The 15,770-nt window shown below is 34.3% G+C and overlaps 2 protein-coding genes across 2 annotated transcripts; both read right to left on the bottom strand.

Annotated features, from left to right (window-relative positions):
• Nucleotides 1-1,542: 1,542 nt before the first annotated feature.
• Nucleotides 1,543-8,603, bottom strand: LOC141440370 (glucose dehydrogenase [FAD, quinone]-like). The gene is made up of 3 exons (XM_074104877.1): nucleotides 8,450-8,603; nucleotides 4,111-4,225; nucleotides 1,543-3,662 (listed from the first exon to the last, which is right to left on the bottom strand). Exons 2-3 carry the CDS (start codon nucleotides 4,213-4,215, stop codon nucleotides 2,334-2,336), a joined length of 1,434 nt encoding a protein of 477 aa, XP_073960978.1. The 5' UTR covers nucleotides 4,216-4,225; nucleotides 8,450-8,603; the 3' UTR covers nucleotides 1,543-2,333.
• LOC141440369 (glucose dehydrogenase [FAD, quinone]-like) lies at nucleotides 4,232-7,273 on the bottom strand (the record flags this gene model as incomplete). Its single annotated transcript, XM_074104876.1, is given in 2 exon segments — nucleotides 4,232-7,032; nucleotides 7,107-7,273. Coding segments are annotated over 2 exon segments (1,440 nt in total). The 3' UTR covers nucleotides 4,232-5,697.
• Nucleotides 8,604-15,770: the final 7,167 nt, after the last annotated feature.

Raw genomic sequence — 15,770 nt, 5'->3', positions numbered from 1 at the left:
CCCCTCATTAGAGAACCGTTGTATCTGCACAGAAGTCAACGATATCCTGCGCTAAGGATAACAAGAATTTGTCTAATGAGATAAAACAAAACGCAATCGTACAAGGCATCCGTGCGAACTATAATTGTGCACTTTAGTTACTATAACCTATGGCCTTTAAGATCTAGATCAGGCTATAATCCTTGCTATGACGGCAATATTGTTTCATCATCATCCCATTCTATGTACGTCCCACTGCTGGACACAGGCCTCCTCTCAAAATGGAAGAGCTTGGGCCAAAGTCCCCAAGCAATTTTTCTCCGCGACCCTCTGTTTATATGGTCAAGCCACTGTGCTACCTTGGCTTATTTTTTTAAACCTTAGAACTTTGAACATGAAACTACCGTGAGACTCACTCATATTAAATGATTATTGTAACGGAAAACTCGATTTTAAATCGAGTTATCCGTTACAATATCATTTAATATAACCTTAGAACTGTTTTATATTATTACAACTGTAATACTGCCGTGAAGCAGCAGTTCTTGCACTGTTGTGTTTCGGCGTGGAGACTAAGACAGCCGGTGAAATTACTGGCACTTGAGGTATCCCATCTTAGACCTCTAGGTTGGCAACGCATCTGCAATCCCCTGGTGTTGCAGGTGTCTATGGGCGGTGATTATCTCTTACCATCAGGAAACCCACTTGCTCGTTTGCCATCCAGTCGAATAAAAAAAAACTTCTATTTTGTTGATCCCCTCGTCCAACTTCATGTTTTAACTAATGGAAAGTCCGGTGATTGTCGATAAAAATTGAAAAAAAAGAAACACCATAATTAATACTAAGTGCCTAAAAATACTTATTTCAATTGTTAATTCGTAATGGCGAAATAAAACAAAACAAATAAATTTCATTCAAATTATAATAAATAAAAGACGCTTATTTTGCTGTATATCCTTGTTTTCCAGAGCATGGTTAGATGTCTGTGCCAGTATCACTGTTTATAATACTCCTAACACAAAAAGAGGTAACTACAAGTTTTTTATGAAGATCCTGTTTGTTAGTGCCCAGTAATTCGCTAGTTTTTCCATACACGGAAAATTCGACATACAAAAATATAAAAATAATATTATAACTTAACATAATATTTCATCACACATTAAAAAAAAGTTAAATCAAATAGTAAAATCAAAATAACACTCTAATATTAAAACAAAAATAATATTATTTTTTAATAAGCTATTAACGTTAAATTATAATAATAAAACAGATCTGCCAAATAATCTGATTGGAAATATAACGTTTTAAACTTTCGTGATTTTCACTCATAGTCAAAATACCACCAACGGGACTTACCACGCTAACACACACGAGTAAATTTTCGCTCAAAAATTACTGGTCACAGGCTATTTTTAAATTATTTTTAATGTATTTTTAATTTGATTAATTTTGACGAGACCAATAATTGTAGTTGTCAACGTGGTTCACTATGACATTAAAACAGCAACTTATCGGGCCTGATAATAGATTGAAATGTATTTTATTTAGTATAGAAAATTTAAAAATTTGGCATCGACATAACTTTTTAAGTTAATAACTGGCAACCCAGTAGTAGTTCGTCCACGTAATCAATATTAAACCCAACGTCTACATGTTATATAGGTTTTTTACTTTAAGTCAATATAAAATATTTTCTTATTATCTCGATGATGAAACAAAAAATATTATAAATCATTTTTTCAAAAATAATTTAAAATAGCCTATCCAGGATTTTTTTAGCAATTCCATTTCAAATACATTTTCTAATATACTTAATTCATTATAAAAAAATAGGTGTCATTCTGTTATCAGAACGGTGAAGCTTTTCAAGTTCGAATCTTAGACCATTTCACTTTAAATGGCGAAATGGATAAAATAGCGATGCATATAGTATAGTGGGAATCCATGTAACTACCATACACAAACGCCGCATTTCTGATTTACGTGTACTTTTACAGGGGATGGCTTTAATTTCATAGTTATTTAATTTATTTCAACGAATTCGGTGTAAAAATTGGATATTGGCAAAATTTATCACATACACGGAATTGTGCAATGGATAGTTACGCAATATTACACTATCCCCGACGATATTCAGCATAATTTATGCCGATCCAAGTTACTCAATTCAATATGGCATGTAAAAGTTTCTACGACTAAATTTCAATGGCAATTTATTTTGATACATTTTTTGTTCTGGTAACATCTGGTTACTAGACAATTAAATTTTCACCGTTAACACTTATTCATTACGTAATAGGTGTATTTTCCTTCATTTTATGAATTAAAATCATAACTAACCAAAATTTGTTTACTTAGCAGTAATACCAATCTTCTTTAATCATGTCCGCTGCCTTTTCTGCTATCATTATAGTAGGAGCATTCAGATTTGATCTAAGAATAGTAGGCATAATAGATGAGTCGATAACCCTTAGTTTCTTTATTCCATATACCCTGAGCCTCGCATCAACTACAGCTTCACTATCCCAACTAGGTCCCATCTTACATGTACCTGCAGGGTGGTAAATAGTAGAGGTATACTGAGTTAGAAGACAAGTAAAATATTCATGTGTCCCCCAAATAAAATCCTCACATCCTTGAATAGGTGTCCTCACAAAAGAAGCACCGCTCTGCTTAAAAGCTGGAGTATCTTCTAACTTTGCTACAAACATCATACCTGCAACCAATTTCTCTACATCTATCTGTTCAGTGAAAAATCTCGGGAATATTAAAGGCGGACCAAACACTGGATCAGTATAATTAAGCATTATAAATCCTTTACTTTTTGGAACTAAGAGTAGTGGTCTAAAAGCAATACCGTTGAAAAATGAAAGAGGAAAAATATTAGACGCTATATAAGTTTGAGGGTCAGAGTAGAACTCTTCAACATTCCTTCCATCAGCATGAATTTGTATGTCAGGCAAATCATCATCAGCCAATCCAGTCTTTATAAAAGCTACGGCATTTAAAGTTACAGAAGACGATAAAGGCCCGTGCTTATGAGGAGGCTGTGAATAGTAATCATATATCTCATTTAATAACTGCGGACCGTCCACTAAAGTTGATGTTTTATTTGATAGAGCTAGTACCAACGCATCTGTTGTCACATGATCTTGTAGATTATAACCCACTCTTAAATCTACCAGAACTGGTATGCCGAGACTTTCCAATTGTTCCCTAGGTCCTATACCAGACAGCATCAATAACTTCGGAGTATTAGCTGGGCCTGAACTAACAATGACTTCTTTAGACGCATAAGCTGTGTGTGGTATCCCTTGTTTGATATATTCTACTCCCATAGCAGTTTTAGTAATTTTGTTTATAATTAACTTTGTAACGTATACTTCGTTTATTATTTTCAAATTTGGTCTTTTATGACGTATTGGTTTTATGTAGGCTGCATTAACAGACATTCTTTTTCCATTTAAGGAAGTTGACTGGGCTAAATCAGTGCCGTATTGGTTTTCGCCGTTGAAGTCAGTGACTGGTAGTCCCAATTCTCTGTAACCTTGAATCATCATGAGCTCATTGTTGTCTACGTAAGGAAACCGCTCAACGTTGAGTGGACCGCCAACAGCATGGTAATACTTGTTCAAGGATTCAATGTCACGATTGTTCTCTGCTTTCTTGAAATACGGCAACACCTGTAATATTAATAATGATCAAAGACTGTTAATCAAGCTAAAAGTAGGATTATGTTCAAGAATTCAAACCTAATTTACGATTCTCAGAACTTTGTTCGTTTTAAATTTCGTAAACCTAAAAAGAATACATTATGGATATAATTAAATTATTTACATACTTATAAACATAAATATGTTTACTTTTATAAATATATAAATACATACTTAAATATATTTTATACATAAATGATATTAAAATGTTAAACGTTCATATTATATCTCTCCCGACCAGGAATCACCAGGTCTTCTAACCACCTTTCATCGTGTTGCGTCGTCGTAGACCACGAGTTGAAAAAAAAAGTTACATCAATGTGTTAATGACGAAAATTGAAGTTAGTCAAGAATCTATTCAAAGTTACTACATTGTCACAATTTGATTATTTATCTCTATTTTTTATATCTTTTATACCTCACTATAACTCCAACCAGGGTTGCCTTGTTCAGCCCAGCCATCGTAGTCTGCTTTATTTCCTCTCATGTAAACCATGTAATTCACAGCACTCGATCCACCCATTGTTTTTCCCCTGAAATTAGATTTGATAACTTATTTCAAATCAAAATACGGGCTGTAAGTAGATTGAAACTGCTCAAATTGTAAATTGAAATTATTTTTTTACATTAAAAATTGTGATTAAATTAAAACTTACAAAATAAGGATAATCAAGTATGTATTGAGGTGAATATTTCACAAAAACTAACTGCTTTTAACAATAAAATAGAAAAATTTTGTTCAAAATTAAGTCAGCTTGCAATGTTTGAGCAGTATTCAACCTTTTCAACACAAAATTAACCTAACTACAAATACAAGTCTGTTAATCACATTCTACAAACAATAAAAATACCTTTATTTATAAAATAGTGCCAAAGACGCTAGTATATTATAGTTGGATATATAATTCGGAAAACTAAATAAAAATCAACAAGTCGACAAGTCAACAAATTTTAGATTGGCGCTAATATTAGTGTTGATAAAATGGCTGTAAATTATCCAAATTTAAAACATAGTTTATTAGAAAAACTAAACTGGGTAAATAACCATATTTTCCATAACAATTTTGTTAGTCTATATCTATCTTGCGTTAATTACAATTTAATTAAATGGTAAATTGTCTAAGTTTAATGACATCTGCAAATTGTATTAATTTCAAAATCACACTGACATCTACATAATGCCTATGTCCGAATTAATACTTTTAAAAACATTTTTACCAAATATATCTGTTAATTAAACATCTATGGCCTTTGGGTGCACTGGTTCAAAGGCTATTTACCTTTCGCTTTCTTTAGTTTCCCGTGTGAAATTTAAACCAACAAAAAAAAAGTGTAAAAACGAAAACAATATAGATAAAATAATTCCCTAAGCTTACCCCAAAAATAGTCCGCAGTGTCCGCAAAAACTCACTTCTTCACCAATAGTTCTTATTATTTTAAAAACAAATTAATATTTATATCACACGGCGGCCGCCATCACCGTCAAAATCTCAAGACCGAACTCTTCTTTTTTCTTCTTTTTTTTCAAATAGACAGCGCGCGTTGCCATACGTCATTATCGCGACGTGTCTTCCTTTGAGGTCCGATGCGTTACTCAATCCCCAGGAGCAATACATATATAAAATATAATCAAATGTGTTGTGTTATGTGTGTGTATGTATGATGCCGCGTCCAACTATATTACTACTATTGATATTATAAATGAAACAATATCAAATATCTATTATAAAGCAATGATTAACTTATACTATTATGTGGTTACGCAGTTGTGTCGATTTTATTTACTGTGCCGAGGCGAACTATAAGTGCAGATGTGTGTTATTTTCTGTTTATTTGTATTTTTGTACTTACACTCACGAAGACCATTTTTAGATGATGAGGAAAGTAAAAAATAGAAACTACTATGAAATAAATAATCAAATTTTTATTTTTAATTCTTTCGATGAGCTTAATGTCTATCTGGTGTCGCTACGACTAATAAATATATTATAACGATGATATCTTGCTAACTGGTAACACCCCAATCTTCTTTTATCATTTCAGCAGCTTTTTCACCGATCATTATAACTGGTGCATTCGTATTTCCTCGAACTATATTAGGCATAATTGATGCGTCAGCTACTCTTAAATGCCTTACGCCATAAACTCTTAATCTTGGATCGACTACTGCATTTGCATCGTCTTTGGGGCCCATTTTACAAGTTCCTGAAGGATGAAAAATGGTTGCCGTGTATCTTGTAAACAGGCAAGCAAAATAATTTTTAGTTCCCCATTTGTAATCTCTGCAGGCTTCAACTGGTTCTCTTATGAATTTTACGCCATTCTCTTTGAACGTCTTCGTGTTTTCTAATTTAACAGCAAATTGTAATGCAGCTACTAAAGTTTTTAAATCCCTATAAATAGTAAAAAATCTCGAGTAAATTAAAGGTTGACCAAATACTGGATCAGTTTTGTTCAATTTTAAATATCCTCGACTTTTTGGTAATAATAGTATTGGTCGTACGTTGATGCTGTCATAAAAAGCGAACGGTAATGTATTACTTGCTAAATACGTTGTTGGGTCAGAGTAAAATTCTTTTTTATTACGACCATCAAAATGGAATTGTATATCGGGTACAGTTTCATCTTTATCTGCATATTTCGTTCTGATAAACGCGCTTAAGTGTAAAGGTCCGGTTGCTGATAAAGGTCCGTCTTTATATTCTGAATTTTTGTATTTATTTATTTCATTCAACAAATTTTTATCGTTAACGAGTGTTGATGTAGCATTTGTTAGACCCATTATCATGGCATTTGTTGTAGCATGGTCTTGTAAATTATATCCTACTTTTAAATCTTCTATTACTTTTATTTTTAAAGATTTTAATTCATTCTCCGGTCCTATTCCAGACAACATCAATATTTTAGGTGAGTTCAGTGCACCGGCACTCAAAACGACCTCCTTTGTAGCATGGACAACATGCCATTTATTATTTTGGAAATATTTCACACCGTATGCTATTTTTTTCTCAGGTTCAATTAGAACTTGCGTAACTTGAACATTAGTTTTGATCTTAAGATTTGTCCTTTCATTTCTCACGGGTCTAACGAAAGCTGCATTAGTAGATGCTCGTCTTCCGTCAATTGATGTTGTTTGAGTAGTCATTGTTCCGATTTGCATTTCTCCATTAAAATCAACTAGCGGCAATCCAGTTTCATGAAAAGCTTGTACAAGCATCACAACATTTTTGTCTACAAAAGTAAATCTCTCAACGTTTAGTGGTCCATCGACTCCATGATATTTTGTATCTTTTGCTTCTATGTCTCTGTTGTTTTCTGATTTTTTGAAGAAAGGCAGAACCTGAAAACGTTTTTAATTAAGTTAGTTTAAATTAATTTATCATTTTAAGTTATTTATTTAGTTTAATGACCTACTTCTCTGTAGCTCCATCCATTGTTTCCCAATGCGGCCCAATCATCGTAGTCCCGTTTGTTGCCTCTCATGTATACTAAATAATTTATCGCGCTCGAACCCCCCATCACTTTACCACTGTGAAATGAAAATCATCGGAAAGCGGAAAAACTGGTACGCCGGCTTACAGAAATAAATAAAAAAAAATAAATTTTAATTATCAAAAACAAATTGTGTATGATATTAATACTAAGTAAATAAGACTTATGTATTACTAACAACCTATGGACCGTAGTCTGCAATAAAACATTTGAATTTGAATAAAAGTATAAGTTGAGATTAGAATTTTTAAGAATTAGATTACTCGTGATATCTGTAACTAAATTTGAGCAATATTTTGATTTTTTCACTAGCTTGTTAATTAAATGAATTAAATTAAAATAACGAACATGAAATAAATTCCACCCTGATTTAACAGCAAGTAAATTAAACTTTGAGTTGGTGTACTGTACCTACCACAAGTTTTTATAACTCTTGTTTTTTACTATTACTAACGGTTTAACCTGAGAAGTCAGTCGATCTGTATCAACTTTGAATTAAAGTTTTCAGAATTTCAGGTTTTCATTGAAATTTTAAATTGAATATCCATAAACATTTTGATCAGCTTGATTGAGATTCGGGTGCACGTTCTCAACTAACTATCCTTTTACTAATCTTAGACAATATACGAATACCAATACTTGGTTTGGATAGGTATTTAACTAAGTGTAAACAAACTTCAGCTGCCATATTTGGTACATGCAAGGATTTTAAACATTTTACTTGTCTATCATTGTAATACAAACTAGACTAGTGTATATACAGACAGAAATGTACATTTTTAGATAGTTTAGTGGGGGAATTTAAATATTTTAGAGACCAATTGACGTTGTTTTGTTTACATTTAGTTAAAGACCTATCCAAACCAAGTAAAGCAGCATTACCAGAGCAAGATATAAGGGAGTCTGTCATACTAATGGGCTACCTACTCGTGATACTTATCTGTGGAATGTGGTACCAGCTGTATGTACTGCTTACACGTCAGATAAGGGTAATATTTTACAGGTTTTTATTGCTTCTACATCGTAACTGCTACCTACTGCCATCGTAAACTGCACTGATTGGCAAAGGCTGGATGAGGGAACTCAAAGATAGCTAGTTTTGACGTAAATATCGTATTATAAAGGAGACCTACGTTCAGCTGTGCACGGAGTATGGCTGCTGGTTGATTGATAGTTTATAAGGTCTGAGCTAATTTTACATTTCTGGTCCACTTTTTATCCTATATCTTCATAGATCTTTTATGGTTCTCCACCTATATCCTCACCTAGTCCAAGAGCAAGAATGTCCCCTCTGGGCCCGGCAGGTCAACTCCTCAGGCTGGGTCCTGTAACCCCAGTCGATGCTGGAAGCGGCAAGAACCGGGGCGAGTGCTGGCACACTGGTTACATCTGGCTCTTCTGGACCTGCCTCCAGGAGGAGAATCTGGAATATAATGAATTTATGAAAAGGGTTTTAGGGACATTACTTGACGGGCCAACAAGTTTGTTGGTTGGATGAAATCTAACAGCTGGGCGGAAAGTATTAATCCATTCGAGGACTCGTCTGCTCCACCGTTCATCGGTCCTGCGGCAGACGTGGCTTGCCCAACGCCACTTTAGCGAACTAATTCTTTGAGCAACATCGTTGACAACAACATTGGCGAAAGTACCACTAGTGGAACAAGCTGGAAGTATTACGAGGAATAAGGGAAAATTATTAGTTGTAAGACTCGAGTGCTAAGCCACTCGGCCTCAGCTATGAAGAATCGTTTAGCTAGCAGTGGGTGGATGTGGGTTGATTTGGATTTGATACAACAGGTAGAGACGGGTTAATATTGTTATTAAACGTTAGTTTCGCTTGAATATTTTTTTTCTTCTTTATCTTGTATTTTCAGATAAACAGACATGGAATAAAGAAAGGCATAAATATTATACATATACTGAGCGGCAAAAAATTTGGCCCTCAGATGTATGCAATAATGGGTAATTTTGTATGGAGAGTGGGCCAAATTTTGTGCCGCTGAGTACACTTAATTTTATACGAAATGAAGAACATAAAAATATTCAAGCACATTAAAGTATATTCTGCTGGCATTTAAAATAATGTCTTGTAGCTATAGAGTCCTGTTGAAACAAAGGTTGCCTAAATTTTAAATTTACATGTTTTGCTTATTCATCTAGAGATCCTTTTATAAATTAAAATTCGGTACTAAAACCCGCTGTCATAGAGCACTTTTATTGCTTGTTGTTAGCTCCATTTAAAGGGTTCCGTACGCAAAGGATGATAACGAAACTCTATTGCTGTCGCTTCTCTTTCCGTCTATCTATCACTAGGTTACATCTCGTTAACCATAATAGATAGAGTTCACACATAATATATATTTCGTATATTGCCGCTACAGAAAAAAATAGGGGAACATTACAAGAAGCGTATCATTTTTATTTCCAACCACCAGGCTATCTGGTGGTCGGTGGGTTTTTCAAAGATGTACGAAACCCACAGGTTCCATTCACACTTGACCAGATTTTTGAATTTAACCAAGCATCCATCGGTTGAAAGTTTAAACGGACTCATCCTGCTGATGTTACTTCCATTGGGTGTAAACTACGAACATTAAATTAATAGCAACGAGAGTGCACGTGCATAAAAACTTGTAGTTTGGATGTGCACCGTAACTATGTGATACTTGAATTACGTGTTAACTTTTTAGTGTATACTCTTGTTTAACGTCGAGAATTTGTTGCATAAATTACCCCTCAATATTATGATGGGCAAAGTACTCATCTAGATTTTATCTTAATTTAAGTATTAAATTTTTGTGCCAAACCTTAGCTTAGTTAGGGTACAAAATAATGTAATTTTAAGAAATAAATAAATGTAAATATCAATTGAAGTTTTGAGGAATAAATTTATATCAGGTAATTTAACCTATTGTATAGTCGAGGAAATTGAACTACGTACTAGGGTGGAACCTTTTATGCTACTAATGTCATGTTGACATCCGATAGATCTGCCAAAAAAAACACAGCGAAATTAATTATGAAATTGAATCCTAGTACGTGATTTAGTTTTTATGTCTGTACAGTAAATTAGAGATCATCATATCAGCAGGACGTCCACCTTTGGATATAGGCCTCTCCCATAGACCTCCAGTTGTTTCGGTTGGAAGTGGCCTGCATCTACCGACACCGTGAACCCGCGGTCTGCATCTACCGTGAACCCTCCGCTATGATCAAGTCATCCGTCCATCTTGCTGGTGAATGTCCTACGCTGTGCTTGCCATTTTTAAACAGTTACATGTTTTATATCTATTAAAGCACCCATGACTTATCAGCCTCCGGTTGCTGTAATAGTTATGAGTGAAAATCGCGAAAAAAAACCATATACTCGTAGTTTATTAAGCGTTACGTTAGAAACTCGATTTATGTTAATAATATCTCATGATTTAGCGCCAGAACTATAGTAATATAGTACTTATATCAATTGAACTAAAAGTTTAGCTGTAGTAGCGGTAGAACTGTTACAATTAGATACTCTGCGTTTCCAACTTTCGCTTCTAATAAATCTAAAATGGTTGCGGCATCGATCTAAAATACAATACTCGCTCCAACTCAGTCAGATATTAGGTGGTCACCGATAGAACCTAATTATATCAATACGACTGTTTCTCTCTTGGGCTTTTATCCTATTTAATTTTGAGTCAGCTCTAGTATACCTACTGCCGCCACGCAGAATGGCTGTGGGTCGTCTTTGAAGCTGAAATGTTGATTTTGAGGTTTATTTTTATTTTTGTATGCAGATTACTATTCAAATTACTAATATGATTTTAAAGAAGCCTCAACGTTCTATGTATGTATGTAGCTAAAAAGTTATTTAATTATTTCAGGATTTTTCAAAAATGCTATTTGATTTTCGATATTGTATTTTGATTTACCCGACTGCCCAAAGGAGGGTTATATTTTTACAATTTTCTCGTACTTGTGTGCCAACTTTTCAACTTCAGATAATGCTAGAATGGAAAAAAATACACCAATGTTTTTATTTATTGTATTCTATCTTGTGAGAAAAGAAATAAATTTCAAATTCATATTTGTAAATTAGTACACATTTTTTTTCTTAAATAAATTGTGGCATAGCCAAGGGTCGTGCGCATAGCCAAGCAAATTATCTCGTTGAAGTGGCAATGGGCAAATCACTGGAAATCCATGGAGGAGGCCTATGTTCGAAAGCAGACGTCCTATGGCTGATATGATGATGATGATGATTTGGAAATATTAGTTCTTGTATTTTCCTATGTTTTATATTTATTTAAAAAACAAGGAAAAAATAACTGCGTTTGGAACTCTAATGTTACTGTCGAATCGGTTTGTACATGGCGTATTTACTTAAGCGCAGTTAATTGGGACTACAGGAGTTTCGTTTATAACTTAGTTCGGAATTAGTTAAAAAGCGGGGACTATGCGAGATTTAATATTATATTGCATCTGTGTTGGGAGGGACATGCACTAAAGCATAGGAACTTTTTTAATTTCAGTGTGGGTATTTTTTATGCAATTAGGAAGGCAAACTAGGATCACCTGAAATGAATTTTCGTACCTGAGTGTACCTAAGTTATGGATGCTATGTGTACCTATTATTTATTGAATCAGGCGTTACTTTGCGGAGGTCCATATCAATGAACTAAAAGAATTTCTTAGCTCACGTCTCGACTAACCCTATAGTGTGGGCCCCAGACGATTTTTCGATTCAGTGATCTGCTTGCGAAATCCACTTTAAAGTGCGAATTGTCATTAACTGCAGGGTGAAAATACATTTAAAAATTCGGGGTGGTAGTAAGTGTATCAAATTTACAAGAAAAAGTATAACAGCTTAACTTGCTCGAGAATTATATTGGTACTTTAAGAGTAAATAGCAGCCTAAGGTATAAAATATACCCAAACTTGAAAGATTTCGTACACAATACGAAATACTTGGAAAAATATTAATTGATTTTTTCGTAATGGCTACGGAACTTTATTTTAGGCGTGTCCGACTCAACCATTGTTCGCGTACCCATAATTGAGTTTAAGTTTCACATTGTGGTTAGAGGACATTGAGCTATAGCTAGAGAAGGTTTCCGTGTGTTGGTATTGTTACGCAACAATCAATAAATTAATTATATTTCAGTCATTAGATAAATTGTTTTATTCGTATGTTTAACAAGCGTTTCCTGCATTTTCCCTTGCGTAAATCATTAAGTATATGAAACAGTTGGAATAAAAAAACGGAATCATACCAAATTTCTCATGGGAATTTAAAAAAAATATACAATTAATAAGGATTTCATTTAAATTGAATTAAAACTATCATGTTTGTAGATAGAGGTGTACCTACAGTGGGTAAGATTATGGTATTATACCTACATCTTTATATGTCTGTGCACTATCTTTCATCCCGTGCTTGAAGGTAATGTTATATATAGTATAGATACCTAGTTTGCTACAAGCTTTTATTTAGTTTCACTTCCAGTAGTCGGATTTACTTGAAATTAGGCATACTTATCTTAACGAGGCCCGACGTAAAATTTCTGTTTTCACAATTTGAACGTCAACAAGTAATTAGTTAAAATTATTTATTTTTTATGTCTTATATATTACGCCAGGCTCCACGAGATTATATGAATTGCGTGACAATACAATAATCTGGTAGTGACATCCTGGTAGTCCGGCCAGGATGGTCTCCGCAGGACGGAACTCTTCAACGGTTAATCGCGTCGACTTGAAATTCGGTATGCAAATGTAGTTTGGGTGACAATGCAAGTAAAGTCGACAAAAAGTACAGTCAGCAAAAAAAGGCTTGCATATATATATTTTTTTTATCAAAAACTTATTTATTGTGTTGCTGAGTAGGTATCCATCTATTTTTATATCAGTTGTAAATGCGTATTGTATATAGAATGGATGTCGCTCTAAAAGAAAGGCCTTTGTTTAACAGTAGACGTCGTCCAGTTGATGATGATAAATAAAAATATGCTATTGATTGTTGTAAGGTTACATCATTCGAAGTTTTTTTATCAAATGTATGCAGTCCTGATGGTTCCAAAGGATAACCAGCGCCATTCAAACTGACCACATTATCGCAGAATATATAATAGTACTAACGTACAGAATGGCCACGCTCCGCCCCGCACCGGTTCGAGTTACCCCACCCCTCAAGCGCAGATTGCAGGAAAATCGCAGGAAAAGGAAAGCAGTCGGGCGCGCAACGCGGTGTATGTCGCACGGCACTAAGTTCGGGAGCAATAATTTTGCGAAATGGTAACGGTACCCTACCTACTTCCTTTTTCTAAATAAATAATGATTTCTGAAATTATCGCAATTAATACATTAAATAACTACGTACCGAATAATTCGTTTAATTTTGTAGTCGTATATCTATTATAATTGGAAATAATAATGCTTAAATGCACAGATAGTCACATTTTAATTAGGTTTAAATTAATAAGTAAGATTAACGATTCTTACATTGATTTGCACTATCTAAGCCATGCCTACATATAAGTACCTTTAAATGTCATTGGTAGCACTTGTTAGGGTTTTGCGATAGTCAGCCCTGTGTATCTTACGCACACATTGACGCGTGTACAGACGTCGTCGTGCCTATGTACTCGTAGATTCAAGAACGCGTATTTTGTACGGCGTGGCCGCCGTGTGACATGCTGATTTGGGACCATTTCGTGACGTTGTTACGTATTTTTTTTAGTTTTCTTCTATTTTGTGTAATAATATCACAGTGATATATGTTTTTATTTCTTTTTCTTTCAAAAACAAACCTAATTTGTTAGCACGTTATACTTTTAAAACAAAACTTTCTCTACTTGCCACTAAAGTTTTCAGACAGTGCTGATCAATTTTATAAGTATTAAGTATTAGCAAAAGAAATACGTTCACTCCAGCCTTGGCCATGACATACAATCGGCTAAAACAAAAGAAAACTGTTTTTTACACCTTGACACTTTGTTTCCTTTTCTTGTTCATTGATTTCGCAACTTTTGATAGGAGTTTGGCAGAGACCAGGAATTTGTTAATACAAGGTTACTTTTTTTATTCGATTGGATGGCAAACGAGCAAGTGGGAAGTGGGAAACTTAGAAACCTTTGACGTTTTTATGGTGTCCTATTTATTAGGTACTTGATAGAATTACTTTTATTGTTCCATACAATCGAGTTACAAAACAAAATTCTTATAGATTCACTCGTGTGCCTGTTTGCCATTTTAGATGGTTACTATTCTATTTATTGTTTATGTATATTGTAACGTAAAATATATATCATATTCCATCCAATCGATCACAAATGACCATGTCAAAGAACAAGAAATAACACAGTGCCATAGACACAGCAGATACTAACATAAACAGACAGGAGACAGGCGCACAGACACAGACATACAGACACACAAACACACATGAGTATTTTTCAAAAAGTTGTCCCGTCAGGAAATTGATAAGAAATCTTTTTGTCAAGAAATTATTAACACTGAGGATGACATCATAAAACGTAAACTGCATAAAACATCAAAAATTTCTTGACGTCAGGAAAACGTCACAAAATCTTGTGAGGAAAAAATCGTAATTTTGTAACTACATCGAATCTTTCTATTGGACAACTGAAAATGGTCAACTTTTTGAGAAATAATTCTATAGCGGTCAAACATATAATACCCCTCTTTTTGGGTCGGGGGTTAAAAAAATACAATACAACAATAACTAAACTCTTTATTAAACACCAACATAGTAGTCAGTACACAAAACACAGGATATAGAAATTTTCCAAAGTAAGCAGTAGGCGACGGGAAAGATCTTCAGATTTTACCTATTGGCTGTGCTATAAGAACTAACTTCATACAACAATCCAAGTTTCTAAGATAACTGAAGGTTTTATTGGTATGAAAAAAATCTATGAACTAAAATAATTTCCTTGCTCACCCGCGACCTTACGATAGCTAAGCTTATGCAAAATATGCGTGTTCATGCAGTTCCTCCACCTCCACACTGTAAGAACACACACAAATCACACAAACCCATCTATCACCACCACCACACTACACTGACGCGTTTCGAACTCAAACAGAGCTCATCTTCAGAGTGACACAACCGTACACCATGCTACCAGTTGTTAGACAACTAACAACTGGTAACAACTGGTAGCATGGTGTACGGTTGTGTCACTCTGAAGATGAGCTCTGTTTGAGTTCGAAACGCGTCAGTGTAGTGTGGTGGTGGTGATAGATGGGTTTGTGTGATTTGTGTGTGTTCTTACAGTGTGGAGGTGGAGGAACTGCATGAACACGCATATTTTGCATAAGCTTAGCTATCGTAAGGTCGCGGGTGAGCAAGGAAATTATTTTAGTTTATTGATATGGACCTCCGCAAAGTAACGCCTGATTCAATAAATTATTGAAAAAAATCTGTTTTAATAATTGATTGCGTTGACTTAGGAGTTTAATTTTTTCACTACTAGGTAGCAGACTGAGTATTTGATATTAATATCTCTACGCGTTCCTGATAATAATCTGTCTTGACATACTAACAAAAAAAGACGACACAAAGTTATCTTATCTCACAAA

Source organism: Choristoneura fumiferana, chromosome 22 (assembly GCF_025370935.1).
Source record: "Choristoneura fumiferana chromosome 22, NRCan_CFum_1, whole genome shotgun sequence".
NCBI classification, from domain to species: Eukaryota; Metazoa; Arthropoda; class Insecta; order Lepidoptera; family Tortricidae; genus Choristoneura; species Choristoneura fumiferana.
Note: the sequence above shows the minus strand (reverse complement) of the source record. Positions and strands in the feature narration are given on the sequence as shown.

Coding starts and splice junctions, on each gene's coding strand:
- LOC141440370 (XM_074104877.1), bottom strand. CDS start 4,215: ATGGGTGGATCGAGTGCTGTGAATTACATGGTTTACATGAGAGGAAAT. Junction 3,663..4,110: donor CTGGTTGGAGTTATAGTGAG/GTATAAAAGATA, acceptor TTAATATTACAG/GTGTTGCCGTATTTCAAGAA.